Genomic DNA, 17,716 nt, shown 5'->3' with positions numbered 1-17,716 from the left:
GTATTTTTTGATTTCCTCTTTGATTTCTTCAGTGATCTCTTGGTTATTTAGTAATGTATTGTTTAGCCTCCATGTGTTTGTGATTTTTACTTTTTTTTCCCTGTGATTCATTTCTAATCTCACAGCATTGTGGTCAGAAAAGATGCTTGATATGATTTCAGTTTTCTTAAATTTACTGACGCTTGATTTGTGACCCAAGATGTGACCTATCCTGGAGAATGTTCCATGCGCAATTGAGAAGAAAGTGTAATCTGCTGTTTTTGGATGGGATGTCCTATAAATATCAATTAAATCTATCTGGTCTATTGTGTCATTTAAAGCTTCTGTTTCCATATTTATTTTCATTTTGGATGATCTGTCCAGTGGCGTAAGTGAGGTGTTAAAGTCCCCCACTATTATTGTGTTACTGTCGATTTCCTCTTTTATAGCTGTTAGCAGTTGCCTTATGTCTTGAGATGCTCCTATGTTGGGTGCATATATATTTATAATTGTTATACCTTCTTCCTGGATTGATCCCTTGATCATTATGTAGTGTCCTTCCTTGTCTCTTGTAACATTCTTTAGTTTAAAATCTATTTTATCTCATATGAGTATTGCTACTCCAACTTTCTTTTGATTTCCATTTGCATGGAACATCTTTTTCCATCCCCTCACTTTCAGTCTGTATGTGTCCCTAGGTCTGAAGTGGGTCTCTTGTAGGCAGCATATAGATGGGTCTTGTTTTTGTATCCATTCAGCAAGCCTGTGTCTTTTGGTTGGAGCATTTAATCCATTCACGTTTAAGGTAATTATTGATATGTATGTTCCTATGACCATTTTCTTAATTGTTTTGGGTTTGTTTTTGTAGGTCCTTTTCTTCTCTTGTGTTTCCCACTTAGAGAAGTTCCTTTAGCATTTGTTGTAGAGCTGGTTTGCTGGTGCTGAATTCTCTTAGCTTTTGCTTGTCTGTAAAGCTTTTGATTTCTCCGTCGAATCTGAATGAGATCCTTGCCGGGTAGACTAATCTTGGTTGTAGGTTCTTCCCTTTCATCACTTTAAGTATATCATGCCACTGCCTTCTGGCTTGTAGAGTTTCTGCTGAGAAATCAGCTGTTAACCTTATGGGAATTCCCTTGTATGTTATTTGTCGTTTTTCCCTTGCTGCTTTCAGTAATTTTTCTTTGTCTTTAATTTTTGCCACTTTGATTACTGTGTGTCTCGGCGTGTTTCTCCTTGGGTTTATCCTGTATGGGACTCGCTGCGCTTCCTGGACTTGGGTGGCTATTTCCTTTCCCATGTTAGGGAAGTTTTCGACTATAATCTCTTCAAATATTTTCTCTGGTCCTTTCTCTCTCTCTTCTCCTTCTGGGACCCCTATAATGTGAATGTTGTTGCGTTTAATGTTGTCCCAGAGGTCTCTTAGGCTGTCTTCATTTCTTTTCATTCTTTTTTCTTCATTCTGTTCTGCAGCAGTGAATTCCACCATTCTGTCTTCCAGGTCACTTATCTGTTCTTCTGCCTCAGTTATTCTGCTATTGATTCCTTCTAGTGTAGTTTTCATTTCAGTTATTGTATTGTTCATCTCTGTTTGTTTGTTCTTTAATTCTTCTAGGTCTTTGTTAAACATTTCTTGCATCTTCTCGATCTTTGCCTCCATTCTTTTTCTGAGGTCCTGGACCATCTTCACTATCATTATTCTGAATTCTTTTTCTGGAAGGTTGCCTATCTCCACTTTATTTAGTTGTTTTTCTGGGGTTTTATCTTGTTCCTTCATCTGGTATATAGCCCTCTGCCTTTTCATCTTGCCTATCTTTCTGTGAATGTGGTTTTTGTTCCACAGGCTGCAGGATTGTAGTTCTTCTTGCTTCTGCTGTCTGCCCTCTGGTGAATGCGGCTATCTAAGAGGCTTGTGTAAGTTTCCTGATCTCTTTTTTTAAAAGAATTGAAATATAGAGAAATTATTTGAGCCTAGCATCAAATGCAAATCAAAGGAGATTTTTAAAAAATAGAATTCACAATCTTCCTGCCTGTACTTTCAGTGTTGATTAAAAACACACAGATTTGGGACTTCCCTGGTGGCGCAGTGGTTAAGAATCCGCCTGCCACTGCAGGGGATATGGATTCAAGCCCTGGTCCGGGAAGATCCCACATGCCACAGAGCAACTAAGCCCGTGCACCACAACTACTGAGCCTGCGCTCTAGAGCCCGTGAGCCACAACTACTGAGCCCACGTGCCACAACTACTGAGCCCCTGCACACCACAACTACTGAGCCCCCACACACCACAACTACTGAAGCCCATGCTCTGCAACAAGGGAAGCCACCTCAATGAGAAGCCCGCGCACCACAACGAAGAGTAGCCCCCGCTCTCTGCAACTAGACAAAGCCCGCACACAGCAAGGAAGACACAACCCAGCCAAAAATAAAATAAATAAAAGCACACAGATTCAAAAAAATGAATAAAAATTTAAAAATAAAATAAAACCACACAGATTTAAGTATTTATGTATCTTCTAGAGCCACTTGTAGAAGCCTCAGCCTCTGAGAGAACATCAGGGAATATCATCCCCAGCAAGACAAAGTCACAGAGAAAAGCTACTCCAGTGCTGGGGTCACCACACCTCCTAAATCCCTCTGGTTCTTTAGGCTGCTGGTCGTTTGTGAAATATTTGCTGAATGCACCTGCCACGTGCAAGGCACAATTACGGAGTTGGGTTTTCTTAAATCTTCAAAACTACCTGGGACAGATTATCATCCCTGGTTACAGGGCTGGTCAGTGACAGAGGAGGATTTGAACCCAGGTCTGTGTGACTCCAACCTCCGTGCCCCTTCTGCCGCTCTATGCGTCTTCCTGCTCTTGAGTTGCCTGAACGTGGCTGAGCCACCCAAGTGATGTCACCATCGTCATTCCAACCAAGTGTCGGAGGCCTGGTCCCTGAGACAGGTGCCAGGCCAGCATTTACTCGGAGCTCATGGTGAGTCTGGACTGTGTCAAGCCCTGTACAGGCACGCACATGCTTGATTCCAAAACAGCAGGACGAGGTAGCTAGCCATCATCACCCCCATTTTGCAGATGAGGAAATTATGATCAGAGAGGTCAACACTTGCCTGAGGTGACATGCTGGCAAATGGAGCTGGACTGTCTCCTGGGCACTGCTGACAATGAGGGTAAACTGAGGCTTGTGGCCGAGAGTGCGTATCCAGTTGTCCACACCGTGGCGCTAAGTGCACATGCACTTGGATTGGTGTCCTGGGCTCTGACTGACTAATGCTCGCGGAGCAGCCCCTGGGTACCAGGCACTGGTCCCGCCTTCTGGAGGGGCTGCGTCATGAGCAGGTGGAGGCATTTGAGTGATAATCACTTGCTGGTCATTATGCAAGTGAAAGTTGTGTAAGTGCCGTCAAGGAGACATCCAGGGTGCCGAGAGGGTAGAGCAGGGTAACTCATCTGGCCTGGGAAGACATCAGGACAGGACCACCACCTATTTTTTTCTTTAAAACATTTTTTTAATTTAATATTTATTTATAATTTATTGTTTATTAAATATTACTTATTATTTTAAAATGTTTGTTTATTTATTTATTTGGCTGCGCTGGGTCTTAGTTGCGGCACACAGGATCTTCGTTGCTGTGTGTGAGATCTTCCTTGCCGTGTGCGGGATCTTTTAGTTGCAGTATGCGTGCTCTTAGTTGCAGCACGCGGGATCTAGTTCCCTGACCAGGGATCGAACCCGGGCCCCCTGCATTGGGAACGTGCAGTCTTAACCACTGGACCGCCAGGGAAGTCCCCCATCATCTATTTCTAAAGCAGGCTTTCTCGCCCTCAGCCGTATGGACACTTCTGTTCCAGGTCATTCCTGGTAGGATGCTTGGCAGCACATGTAGCGTCTACCCACTAGATGCCAGTAGCACCCCTGACCCCCATCATGACAGCCAAACATGTCTCCAGACACTGGCCAAGTCCCCCAGGAGGCAAAACTGCCCTTGGTTGAGAACCCTGGATTTAAAGTTTGGTTTGGCAGTCGGGAAAATTTGCCATCTTCTGCAGGGGCACCGGAGCAGTCCCCTCCTGGGGGACACAGGACTCCTCCAGTGGGCAGTGGATTTTTAGCTAGTATGCTGCTGCCCCACCCAAGACCAGGAGAGCATGGAGGGTGGATGTGAGGTAGGGTCTGCTGCAGCCATATTGGAGACAGTCGGGTACTGTCTTGTAACTGGAGTCTATCCAAATGTTTCCAGCATGGTGTGTGTGTGTGTGTGTGTGTGTGTGTGTGTGTGTGTGTGTGTGTGTGTGTGTGAGAGACAGACAGACAGACAGACAGAAAGAGACAGAGAGCAGAAGGTAGAGGAGGGGCTAGATTTATACCTTCAGGGTTGCTTGAGACACTGCATAAAAAGTGAATTGGGTGTGGTCAGGCCAGACAGAAATGGTCAGCTGGAGAACAGCCAGCCAGGCAGGTCCTGTAACCCCAGGACTGTGTCCATCTGCAGTGTGAGCCAGGATTGAGCACTTGATTTGGTACGACCGAACCAGGTCTTGAGAGCAGGAAAAACATCCTGTCTCGGCTGTGATGTGCATTTCTCCGGGAAGTGGATCTTGCACAGTGAAGAAAGTAAGCTTGACTTAAGAAGAGAGAGTCTGTCGAATGATCTGTGTAATAATCATTGGTTGCTTCCTGGTCACTGGCACAGTGAGAAGCACCCCCCAGGAAGTGGGTGTGGTTAGCAGTGCATTTCTAAGCAAACAAGGCATTTGGGAGATGGGGGGGGGGGTGGTGGGGGATGGCAAGAAGTAAAAGAGGAATTTACCGTCTCTGTTCCAGCTGAAGGAAGAGGTTAGCCAATGCCTCTCCCCTTCCTCCTTCCCAGTGCCAGACTACCTGGTGGAAAAGGAAAAGATGATTATCATGTTCTAGGTGTCAGAATACTAGGAATAATTTTGCAAAAATACTCAGCGTTTTCCTAATTATGAGGTCTCCTCTGTGTTACCGTGTCCTCCCACACCCTTCAGGTGTTTCATGTGACTTCTTCCCAGACCTGCTAGACACCCAGACCTTGGCCGGGTTCCCCCCTCTTCTTAGGTTATTGCAGACATCTCCTAGAACAGGCTGTGATATCGCCAGTCACCATCAGGGGGCACTCTCTGTAGTATGGGGCAAACTTAACTGAGAATCCCAGACGTTCAACGTCCAGGGTTCTAAGCCTGTGAATTGTTGCCTTGTTCTGTCAGCTTTGTGAGTTCCGGTGCTTGCATCTGGAATAGCCAACAACTGGAAACAATCCATCAGCAGTAGAACAGATAAATAAATTGTGCTATAGTCATTTGGTGGAATATTATGCAGCCATGAAAATTAGCGAACCATCACTACACACATCATGCATGAATCTCACTAATAACCTTGAGTCAAAAGCATATATATTGCATGTTACCATTTACACAAAGTTCAACCCCCAGCAAAACAAATCTCCTGGGGGCTGGTAATGTCTGTTTCTTATTTTGGAGGCTGGTTATATGGGTCAGTTTGTGAAAATTCGAGCTGTACAGTTAAGATCTGCACACTTTCTTTTTGTATATTATACTTTAAAAAGATATATCAGTACAAAACCAATGTGCCTAATAGCAATCCTGCTTTTTTTCACAGATTGATGGACAAAATGAGTTGAAAGCCATCGAGAAAGAGAAGACAGTGGTCGCTCTGCCACCCAAGGAAGCAAGCAAATGCCACAGAGAGGATCTGGCCGAAGCATTTTGTGTAAGAATTGAATTTGTATCTGTGGTAGGGTTTTTAGATTAAGAAGAAAGCAATACAAAGTCCTGAAAGTGGCTTTAGAATTCTGTGCTATAGTACATTTTTATCATCACTGTTAGAAAATACTATCGCTGTTGAACCGATCTGATTTCCCACTAGGAATGGCATCCACATTAATGGCAGTGGCCCTTCCTAGCAGCCAGGATCCTCCCAGCTGTCTGTGTACCTGTTGATGGGAGACAGAGGATGTCTCAGGGGACCCACACGGTTCCACAGCAGCACAGCCAGAGTTGAGTCCAGGTGTTTTGACATCAAAGCTCAAACTCTTCACCATCTGCTGTGCACACCCTTCATCTTTTCTAATCCATGGTGTTTCCAGTGACTGAAAACAAATCTCATCAGTTTCTCCAGCGAATTTGAATTCCTGGCCAGTACAAGACAAAACCCAAACCGAAAAACCACCTCCATTCCATGAGCCTCCCCTCTGAGGCTGAAGGACTTTGCTTGCTTTATGTTTTTAATTATCTTTACTTAGATAACTGAGCAAACATGGTGTGTGTGTGTGTGTGTGTGTGTGTGTTGTGTGTTGTGTGTGTGTGTGTCCTCACCACATTTTGCTTATCCATTCATGCATGGGTGGACACTGGGTTGCTTCCACCTCTGGCTATTGTATGTTATGCTGCTATGAACATGGGTGGACAGATATCTCTTTAAGATGGGCTTCCAGTTCTCTTGGTATATACACCCAGAAGTGGAATTGCTGGATTATATGGTGGTTCTATTTTTAATTTTTTGAGGTACTTCCATAACGTTTCCTATGGCCGCTGCACCATTTTACATTCCCAGGCCTGCCCATTTTTCTAAAGATGAAGCGTAAGTGTTCCTGCATCTCCAGGTGTCCATACTACAATTGCACTCCTTGAGATGTAGGCCCACGGGTGTCTTTTCTGCAGTATCTGGAGGGCAGAGTGCGGTCTAACTGAAAGAGAATTGGACTGTGGGTTTCCTCCTCTCTCTGCCCCTCTTTGCTCGGTGTCTTTGAACTGGTGCCCTCTCCTCTGTGGACAGCCCATTTTCCTTGATCATCATGGAAGCGGCTGGCTTCCAGAGCGGGAATCTTGTGACTTGGGCTCCTTAATCCTTACTTGCCCGTCCTTCTCCCTCCAGGTGGATTTACAGAACGGGCTGTCAGAGTTCTCGGTGACACAGCGCAGGCTGGTCCATGGCTGGAATGAGTTTGTCGCTGATAACACAGAACCCGTGTGGAAGAAATATCTCGATCAGGTAGGACTGTAGGTGTCATTCCGTGAATGAACTAGTGTAAGCCTGGGGGGTAGGGGTGGGGGACAGCCATTCATTGTTTATGTATGGATTGAGGGTGTCCGTGGGTAAGTCCCAGGGTGTGGAGCAGCTGTACTACAAAGTTAAACAAGGCTCTCCACATTCAGGCTGCTCTTAGCCAGCAGGAGGGCTCACTAACTACCCCAGCAGCCATGGCCGTGAACAGTAGTTGTTTCATTCATGGAGGGTTTACCATGTGCCAGGCACATCCTAACTGAGTAAGTAAGTAAGCATCAACTTACTTAATCTCCCTCCTAATCCCCACTTCGAGATGAGGAGGGTAAAGTACAGAGAAGTGGAAATATTTCCCAAGGCTGTGTAGGGTTGCCAGATTTAGCCAATAAAGTTACAGGATGCCCTGTTACATTTGAATTTCACATACATGAAAAAACTGTTCTTTTTTTATCTATGTCCCAAATGTTGCATGGGACCTACTTACACTTAAAAAAAAAGTTCCTTGTTTATCTGAAATTCACATTTAACTGGGTGACCTGTAGTTTATCTGGCAACCAGGGCCCAGAGTCACGCAGTAGTTAGTGGCAGTGCTGGGAAGTGAAGCCAGGCATCTGGTTCCAGAGCCCCGGCCCTCTTAGCCTCTGCCGTTGGTGCTGAATGCATGGTGCATGAGTCAAATGCCTGGAAGCCATTGGGAAGGGGGGAAAAAAATGGAAATAGACACGGCTGCAAGTTCCCGTCTAGAAATCAACCCCCCACCCCCCAGTACCAGCTCTGAAAGCTCCAGTTAACAGGCAGAACTTCCCATGAAGCCATGGGAACCTGAAGCCATGCAGATTGCCTCAGTTTCCCCTCTGGCCTTTTGCACCCTCTCCCAGCCCTGACACCTCCCTCTTAGCCTAACTCAGGGCTGCCCGGCTTCAGCTGCCTTCCCCTGGCTCACATTTAGGGCTTTCTCGATTGGTCAGTTCAGGGACCAATCACAGCCCTCCTTGCAGCATCTTCACCCTCCATTCTCCTCCAGTCCCCACCCTGCTCATTGGTCGGTTCTCAGTGCCCTAGGGAGGTCATTCATTGACGCATTTTGGCACCAAAATAGGCTTCTAGGTATGCAGGTGGCTCTGGCCAACCCAGAAACTTCCTGGAATCCCAGTGTTGGGAAGAGGCAGCAGAGGCTCCTGGAAGGTGAAGTTCAGGGAAGGGGGCAGACACACAGGCTGTGAGGGGGGACCTTCTCCCTTCTGGAGTGGGGCCTTGGTCAGTTCTGCCCTGGCTGCCCCTTCCACTAGGACCTGCTCACCTGGCCTCTACCTCACACCAAGGGCTCTCCTCCAGCCTCCAGCCAGGACCTTTCCAGGAATGAAATCTCTTCAGTTTCTAAGAGCAGGAAACGTGCTTATTCTTCTTAACCTCATCAGTTCAGGAATCCATCTCAGGGAATCCTTGCGGGATTGGAAGGCAGCTCCCGATGGCCGTGTTTTCCCGCCCTTGATGGGCACACAGGAAGTCCGTGTGCTCTCACTTATTAATTCTTTATGTTCACTGAGCGTCTGCTACATGCCAGATGCTGTGATTCTCCTGTCTGTCCCCTGCAGTGACAGGGAGCTCACCACTTCACGAGGCAGCCCTGCTTCTCTGTCTCAGGAGACTCACCATTAGGAATTCTACCTTAGCATGACCCAAGATCCCTGCCCTGGAGTCATGAAGCAAAGGTAGATTAGAGTCAGCCGGGTTCAGATCCCACTTCAGCCTTGTGACTGTCGATCCTCCTTGAGCCTCAATTGTCCCCATCTAGAAAATAGGACTAATAAGTACCTCCTGTTCTGAGTTTTTCAAAAGAAGAAGCTTAGCCCGTATTAAGTGCTTAATAAAGCTTGCCCCAAGTCCCAGTGTCTGCCAGTTAGCCCTGGTTTGATTTGAGCGTAGCTGTTAAGAGCACAGGTTTTGGAGTTGCCTGATCTAATTAAATCCTTGGCAATTCAGTTTCTTTCAGAGCCTCAGGTTGGTCATTGATCAAGTAGGACTACTTAACAGTACCTGTGTCATGGGGTTGGGTGGAGCCTACGAAATGATGCAGGTAAAGCGCTGAGCACAGGGCATGGCATGGAGGAGGTGCTCAGGAAATGCTGGTTGTTTCGGTTGTTACTGTTTATTGTAATCAACGTCTCCGGTGTTCCACCATTTCACCGCACAGTAAGGTTTCAACAGACCGCTTTCTGCCTGTCCCCCTTTACTTGTGGGCTTAGAAGGGGCCCCATGAGCCAGAAGAGTCTGATTATCTGTGGCCAGGGCAGCACTAGTGGCATGTGGTGGGATCTTCCCATTGGATCTGACACTTGTGTGCTATGTCTCACGGTGACTCACTTGTTTTGGGTGGGAGGGGGCAGGTGCTGGGGATGGTCTCCAGGAGGGGAGGGAGGGAGGGAGGCTGGTGGTATCAGTGTCCGCCTGGAGGGTTGCTCGGGTCCAGCCTCAGGGGGAGGGGGTGAGATGATGGGCTTGGAATTGGAGTTCAGGGTGAGGCCAGCACCTGGTCCCAGCTCTCAGAGCGTCCCGGCCAGGACTGTGGACCCCTGAGCTAGCCCTGAGCCCATGGCTGGAGGGGTCCCTTGTGCAGAAACAGGCCCCCTGCTCTCTGAGTCTCCACTGGGTACAGCCTGCAGGGAGGGAGGGAGCTGCCAGCCAGGGCCGGGAGAGCTGAGGGCAGGGATCCAGGCGGCGTCACAGAAGTGACCTGGCCAGGAGGCCACGCAGCTGGGGCAGGACAGACCCAGTGCTGATCCCTACTCGGCTGGGTGACCGGAAGCAGGAGTTCCAACCCCACCAAGCCTCCGATTCCCCCAACTAACACCGCGCGTTGGCTGTTCATTCATTCATTCTAGATAAACGCCTTTTGTGCTCCTGGCCTGCTCGAGGCACTGTGCATAGAGTAGTGGCCCCAGTTTCTGGTTTCAGGGAAACAGACACTCCTTGAGTGAAACAGCACCCAGTGGGCGTGGCCTGAGGAGAGGAGTCAAGACAGGAGTGAGGAGGTGCCTGCGGGGACCTGGGTGGTCAGCAGAGGCATCTGACTGGTGCCTGGAGGGGGCGATGTCTGAGCAGAGACCCAGTGAAGTGAGGAGAGGCGCCGTGGGAGGGTCTGGATGAAGGATGCTGAAGGGGGGGACGTGCAAAGGCCTTGCGGAGAGGCCTGGTGCATGTGGGGTAACCCGGCCTCGGAAGGTGGCCTGGAGAATGCAGGCGCCTGACGGGTGTTCAGGGCGTGTTTGTGCCCCCTCCCCCCTCACTTCTGTCCAACCGGGTGGGAAGTCTGTGATGGGCTCGGGGCTGAAATGAGATCTTAGTCTTAACTCCACTGAACTGAGGGGTTCTCCTTCCCTGTGCAAGGTTGAATAGCGTCCCCTCAAAATTCACATCCACCTGGAACCTCAGACTATGGCCTTATTTGGAATAAGGTCTTTGCAGATGTGATTAGTGAGGATGAGGTCGTACTGGGTTAGGGTGGGCCCGTATCCAGTGACTGGTGTCCTTAGAAGAGACTCAGACACACGCAGAGGGGAGAAGGCGCTACAACAGCAGAGGTGGAGAGATGTGTCTACAAGCCAAGCAGTGCCGGCAATACCAGGAGCTGGAAGAGTCAGGAAACGGTTCTCCCCTAGGAGGCCCTCGGGCCTCCAGAGAGAGCACGGCCCTGCCGACACCTTGCTTCTGGACTTCCGGCCTCCAGCACTGTGAGAGAATAAGTCTCTTGATTTAAGCCGCCCCCCAAGTTGTCATTTATCACCGCATCCCCAGGACACTGATATACTCTTAGCTGGCCTGCCCTTTTATCTGGCCCTTCATCCTCCCTGGACTTCCGCGGAAAGGGCGTGTCCCTCTATGGGGTGTTGGTGCTTGGCCATGGCTGTGAGCTCTGCTGGGCAGCTCTGAGCCCAGCCCAAGGACTCTCGGCAGCCACTTCCCTCCGCAAACTGCCCCCAATCCCCTTACCCCCATCTCAGTGCTTCCAGGAGCTCTCAGGACCAAAACTGGAACTCCTCTGACCAAAACCTTTTATTAGGGAATATTTCAAAAATATCCATTAAGAGGGAGAATAAGATAATAAACCCCATATATCCACCATCTAGCTTTACTAATTATCAACCCATTTTGCCCCATTTTTTATCCCCCTTTTTTCGCTGCAGCATTTTAAAGCAAATTCTAGATACTGAATCATTTTACCATCTATACTTTGGTGTGTATGTCTGCCCTGGAGGACATTGTTCTTTCTCTCTCTCTCTATTTTATTTTTTATTTATTTATTTATTTATTTTTTAATATATATATATTTTTTTATAAATTTATTTATTTATTTTTGGCTGTGTTGGGTCTTCGTTTCTGTGCAAGGGCTTTCTCTAGTTGCGGTAAGCGAGGGCCACTCTTCATCACGGTGCGCGGGCCTCTCACTATCGCGGCCTCTCTTGTTGCGGAGCACAGGCTCCAGACGCGCAGGCTCAGTAGTTGTGGCTCACGGGCCTAGTTGCTCCGCGGCACGTGGGATCCTCCCAGACCCGGGCTCGAACCCGTATCCCCTGCATCGGCAGGCGGACTCTCAACCACTGCGCCACCAGGGAAGCCTTTATTTATTTATCTTTGGCCGCCCTGCGCAGCACGCAGGATCTTAGCTCCCCGACCAGGGATCGAACCCATGCCCCCTGCAGTGGAAGCTCAGAGCCCCAACCACTGGACCGCCAGGGAAGACTGTCTGTTTGTTTGTTTGTTTGTTTTTAACCATAACAACAATACTATTATCCCACTAAGACCATGAGCACTTCATTCACATGCCTGGTCCAGAGCTGGTTTTCCCCATATGCCTCAAAGGCACCCCTTCACAGTTGACTTGTTAGACTCGGGGATCTAAACAAAGCCCACCCTTTGCTTTTCGATGGCGTGCCCTTTAAATCTAATCCCTTTTCCTAATCTGTGAACTCGTGCCCATGGAATGGCTTATGAGATCCATAAAATGGATGGATAGTTTATTTACATGTTGAAGACATCACCCTTGGGAAGAAGCCTGTAGCTAATTGAATAAGGTCCATCTCAGAAACTTTGATGCGGGTTTCAGGTTTTTGTGGGAAGCTCTTTCACGGGTCTCCCGGGGTTGACTCCTACCACTGTGTCTCAGACCGGAGCACCGGGGCTCCCAGGCAAGCTGGCTTTGAGGTGTGGTTCTCTCTGAACGTGTGATGACCCCCCCTACCCCAGCCCAGCCCAGCCCTGGCGAGGACCGATGGGAAAGCTTCCCTGAGGGCCAGCTATTGGATCAAGAGCCCTGATAAGAGGGACCGTTTTCTGGAGCTCAGGCAGCCACGATTCCTGCCTTTGACTAGTGTTTATCCAGTGCCTTTTGTAATCAGTCTTGGTCCTTCTGGCTCCCATGTACTGAGCACCTACTGTGTGCCACCCACTGGGCAGGTCACTCTACCCTCCTTATGCCCTTTAGTCCTCCCATCAGCCGAGAGAGAGAGAGAGAGGCTGGAGAAGTCAGAGGCTTGCTCGAGGTCTGTCAGTGAGGTCATGGTGGAGACAGAGCTGGAATTCTATCAGATTCCTGAGCTCTTGCCTGCCTCCCCATGTGCTCAGACCCCCTTCTGGGTCCTGGAAGGATTGGGGACCCCAGGATAGGTATGGCCTGTGTGCTTAGGAAGATTACATTCTAGCAGAGAATAGAGACAAATAATTTGATACAGTTGCAGAAAAATTGTAGCTAAGAAGGTGAAATACATTTGAGTTGCTCAGTCTTGAGGAGATTCACAGTAGATGCGGTGGCTAACACCATAACACCAGGTGGCCCGTGAGCTGACCGCAAAGTGCCCTGTCCCTCATTCAGAGGAGTTAAAGCACAGCAGTTCTTGGGTGAGAGGCATTAAATCCCTTCATGTACCACACTGGCATGATGCTGATGTGCTTCTTTCCGTCAGCAGTACGAATCACACATCTGATCACATTTCCCTTTTTGCCTTTGCTGCTGGGAAGCTCAGAGCCAAAGGTACAGCCCCAATTTAAACCACCATGATTTGCTTATTGATATTTTGACTCCCACCCTGATCCTGATCTTTGGTCTACTCTCTCCGATCCTGTTTTTATATGTTTGTGTTTATGCTTCCTTTCACTTGTCTGTAACAATTGAAATGTATGTGTGAAATGACACAGATACAGTAGTCCCCCCTTACCTGTGGGGGATACATGCCAAGACCCCAAAGGATGCCTGAAACAGTTGATAGTACCAAACCCTATATATACTCTGTTTTTTCCTGTACATACATATCTATGATACAGTTTAATTAATAAATTAGGCACAGTAAAAGATTAACAGCAGTAATAATAAAATAGAACCATTATAACAATATACTGTAATCAAAGCCATGTGAATTAATCTCTCTCTCAAAATATCTCATCATACTGTACTCACCTTTCTTTTTCTTGTGATGATGTGAGACGGTACAATGCCTACGTGAAGAGCTGAAGTGACGGGAGTGACGCAGGCATTGTGACATAGAAGGAGGCTTATCTGCTTCATGTTATCCTAGATCATTGAGCCACGAGGGTGTCAGTGGTTGGATGCCAGGAGCAGAGGATGTGTTTGGTTGGGGATCCCAGGCAGGATGGAATGGGATAGCACAGACTTCATTATGCTACGCAGAATGGCACAGAATTTTAAACTTACGAATTATTTATTTCTGGAATTTTCCATTTAATATCTTGGGACCACAGTTGACCGCAGGTCACTGAGACTGTGGAAAGCAAAACCACAGATAAGAGAAGACCACTGTACATAAAATAATAAAGTAAAAATCCTTTGGGAAGTTTCTGGAACACCTTTTCTCAGGAGGGACATCACTGGAGCTCCCAGAGGCAGTTACAAGAGTGGGTTGTTGTGATCGGGACACACAGGATTGCAGGACTGGTGTGGTGAGAGGGGACCCCTTGGCCATGCTGGACCAGGGCTGGCATCCCACCAGAGGGGAAGATTCTGACCTGGAGCATCGTGGAGATGTGGCAAAGCAAGACCAAGAACTCAAAGGCAGGGCCAGGGCTGGCGTCTTGACAGGGACAGTGTCAGGATGACCCCAGGAAGCCGATGTCAGTGAAGCTGCAGTGGTGGGTCTTCAGGCGGAGGAGAACCGTCGCGTGTTGGTGGTCCTCCTCTCCTAGCCCTCGGATCACTGTCGGGTTGGCCTGGAAGCGAGCTGTGAGTGTAGAGCTGACATTGCTACACGGGAGAAAGCCCAATCTCTGATCTCTGTGAGCCTAGAAAAGATCCCCCTGCCCTGTGTTCATTTTTCAGTTTAAGAACCCCCTGATCCTGCTGCTTCTGGCCTCTGCCTTGGTGAGCGTCCTGACGAAGAATTACGAGGATGCCCTCAGCATCGCCATGGTGAGTGCACCCCGTGGGGGGCAGTGCCCCGATCCCAGACCCAGCTGCCCGGCTGCCGAGGGGCTTGCTGCGTCTGTGCTTGGCTTTGTTATGCAAGGAAAAAAGAGTTTGGCAGTAGATTTTTTTAGAAGAAGAAAACACAACAGAAAGAAAGGACAGGAAATCCACATCCTTCTCTACCCCCAAGTGGGGTGTCCTGGTTCCTTGGCCGTCGCTCTCTTGGTGGTTATGCTGGTGGCTTCTAGTTCTTTGCCGTCGGGATCAATGTTGTAATGAACTCCTCCCCTGTGACCCCTGGGTGGAATTGCTGGATCCTGGCTGTGTGCGCAGTACAAAGAATGATTGCTCGGGGACTTCCCCGGCGGTCCACCGGTTAAGACTCTGCGCTTCCGCTACAGGGGGCGTGGGTTCGATCCTTGGTCAGGGAACTAAGATCCCACATGCCGTGTGGTGCGTCCAAAAAAACGAAAACAAAACAAAACAAGAATCATTGTTCGTAATCATTACACAGAGAGAACCGTTGGGCACCTTTTAAAAAAATGTTTTTTTTAATTTAAAAAATTAGCCGTTTTAAAGTGAATAATTCAGGGACATTTACTATATTCACAATGTTGTGCCACCACCACCTCTATCTAGTTCCAAAATGTTTTCCTCACCCTAAAAGATACCCCGTTCCCATTACACAGACTCTCTCCTTCCCCACCCACCACCACCAGCCCCTTGAAACCACCATCGCTTTCTGTCCCCACGGATTTACCTATTCTGGGTAGTTCCTATAAATGGACTCATACAGTATGTGACCTTTTAAATGTGGCTCTGAACACATTTTGATGACTTTCGTTCCTGCTTCCTTCTATCTGTCAAGTGCCGTCTTTTAAAATACAAAACCAGATTCCTTCCGTGCAGTGGAATTCGATGCTTCTGTTCGAAAGCCTGAGGCTAGGTCCGCATCTTCTGATGTGGACTGATGTTTATTAGCTGCTGTTGAGATATAAACGATTATCTCTGTACTAGATGATCCTGTGTTGTAAGTGTATCTATGCTGAAAAATCTAGAAGGATAACCCCCAGATGTGAACCTCTAGGTGGCAGAGTTGGATGTGCTTTTCTGGCTCGTCTGCTTTCTAAATTTCTGCACAGTGCTCTTATTTTGCAAGAAGAAAGGAAATAATATTTTGCAAGACGATGCCCTCTCCTTGCCTCCCCTGGGCTCGATCACCTGCTCGTTGGGCAGCTGGGTGTTAAGGTCCCCTCCCGTTTGCCCCCTAGGCCGTGCTGATCGTGGTCACCGTCGCCTTCATCCAGGTGTGTAATGTGTGTCCTGAGGTCCTGGGCGGGGTCACCCGGGCTGATGGGAGCTTTGTGGAGGCCTCCCTCTTAAACACCATGTTTCACATGCTTCCTGCCAGGAGTACAGGTCGGAAAAATCTCTGGAAGAGCTGACCAAGCTGGTACCTCCCGAATGTAACTGGTAAGTCAGAGACCCCCCTGGGACTTTTTGGTTCATCAGAGGAGCCAGTGGGCTGGTGAGTTTGACAAAAGTTTGGCAATATTTATATCCTTTGTAATGTGATATGGGAGAAGCATGTCTTACTGGGGGTTAGGAAACCTGGTCTCTGCCCTGCCAGCCGATTGCTACATGTCCTTGGGTGTGTCATTCAACTTCTCTGGGCCTCCACTCTGTCACTGGTGTGTAATCAGGGTGCCCAGCCTGGGGGCCACGGGTGACGGGAATGGCTTTGGGGAGAGGGTGGCCCACAAAATCTATGATAAAGTGTGCAAAACTGTGTGCGTTTTTCCTAGGGAGGCATTCGGAATTTTCACTGGATTCTCAAAGGGGGTCTCGGAAGAGGCTGAGAGGCGGGGCTTGAACAAGCTGAGGCATCAGAACTCTGTCTGAAGGGGGTAGACAACTCAGTAATGAACTCCGGCCATTTGCTCAGCTGCCCGCCAGCCTCTTTCCTGCCTGGACATTCCAGCTTTGCCATTTGGGTATCACACAGCCCTCCCCAAAGACATTTAAAAAGGAAAAAAGAAAGACGACAATGTCTCCCCATTCCTCCTGGGCCTGTGTGCTTAGCGCAGTGCTGTGCCATAGGACTTTCTGGAATGTTCTATCATGTGTGCTGCCCGGGACGGCACCACTAGTCCCATATGGCTACTGAGGACTTCACCTGAGGAACTGAAGTCTTCATTTTATTTAACTTGAGTTCACATAGCCTCACAGGGTAGTGGTTGCAGTGTCGGACAGCTCAGCGTAGAGGATGTGCAGGGGCTGCCGCCGTGGGTAAAGGGGGCCACAGAGGCAGAAGGGAGGAGGTTTGTTTGTTTGTTTGTTTTTTAATTTATTTATTTAATTTATTTATTTTTGGCTGCGTTGGGTCTTCGTTGCTGCACGTGGGCTTTCTCTAGTTGCGGCGAGTGGGGGCTACTCTTCGTTGTGGTGCATGGGCTTCTCATTGCGGTGTCTTGTTGCAGAGCACGGGCTCTAGGCACGCAGGCTCAGTAGTTGAGGCGTGCAGGCTCAGTAGTTCTGGCTTGTGGACTCTAGAGCGCAGGCTCAGAAGTTGTGGCGCACGGGCTTAGTTGCTCCACGGCATGTGGGATCTTCCCGGACCAGGGCTCGAACCCGTGTCCCCTGCCTTGGCAGGCAGGTTCTTAACCCCTGAGCCACCAGGGAAGCCCCGGGAGAATGTTTTAGGCTTGATTTTTTTTTGTCCATTTAATTTTTTAGTGTATCAGTAATCCCTATGTTATTTTCCCTGTAAAAATGAAACTCTCTTCGGAAAAGGCCCAGGTCTTCTCCCTTACCCCTGCTAGCATCAGTTGAGGTTGTTTTAAAGTCACGTGTCTTTCCCAAATAGACGTTGTTGCTCAAAAGAAAGTAACTGAAAGTATCTTGTGATCTGAGGTACTTTGGAAGGATTTAAACATACAGTAACTCTCTATTACCCGAAGGATAATTTGGGGGAAAGAACCTTAACGTGTATTTGGCAAAATGGAGCATAGGGCTGGGGGATAGAAAGATCTAGTGAGACAGAGTTCCACCTCTCATGGAAACAGCAAGCAAAGAGTGTGTGCATGTGTGTGTGAGAACAGGCAGAGAATAATGAGTAACAAGATAGAGACCAAAAGAGCACGATGTGAAAGCATGAGAGAGGATGAGTCAATTCTAGAAGGTTCATCGGGGGGCGGTAAAAACGTCTGGGCCTAACGATTGGATGAACAAGGCTGTCAGAAATCCAGACGTGTGATGTGTGACGTAATCCTATAAG

At 48.4% G+C, this 17,716-nt stretch overlaps 1 protein-coding gene across 1 annotated transcript in view; it reads left to right on the top strand.

Annotated features, from left to right (window-relative positions):
• Positions 1–17,716, top strand: part of ATP2C2 (ATPase secretory pathway Ca2+ transporting 2) — a 79,575-nt gene that overhangs the window by 24,897 nt on the left and 36,962 nt on the right. Inside the window, exons 2-6 of the mRNA XM_068528912.1 lie at positions 5,622–5,732; positions 6,897–7,013; positions 14,353–14,442; positions 15,711–15,746; positions 15,851–15,912. Coding sequence (XP_068385013.1) covers positions 5,622–5,732; positions 6,897–7,013; positions 14,353–14,442; positions 15,711–15,746; positions 15,851–15,912 — 416 coding nt within the window. The remainder of the gene's footprint in view (positions 1–5,621; positions 5,733–6,896; positions 7,014–14,352; positions 14,443–15,710; positions 15,747–15,850; positions 15,913–17,716) is intronic.

This window comes from Eschrichtius robustus, chromosome 19 (assembly GCF_028021215.1).
Source record: "Eschrichtius robustus isolate mEscRob2 chromosome 19, mEscRob2.pri, whole genome shotgun sequence".
Classification (NCBI taxonomy): Eukaryota; Metazoa; Chordata; class Mammalia; order Artiodactyla; family Eschrichtiidae; genus Eschrichtius; species Eschrichtius robustus.
This window is presented reverse-complemented; position numbering and strand designations above follow the sequence as displayed.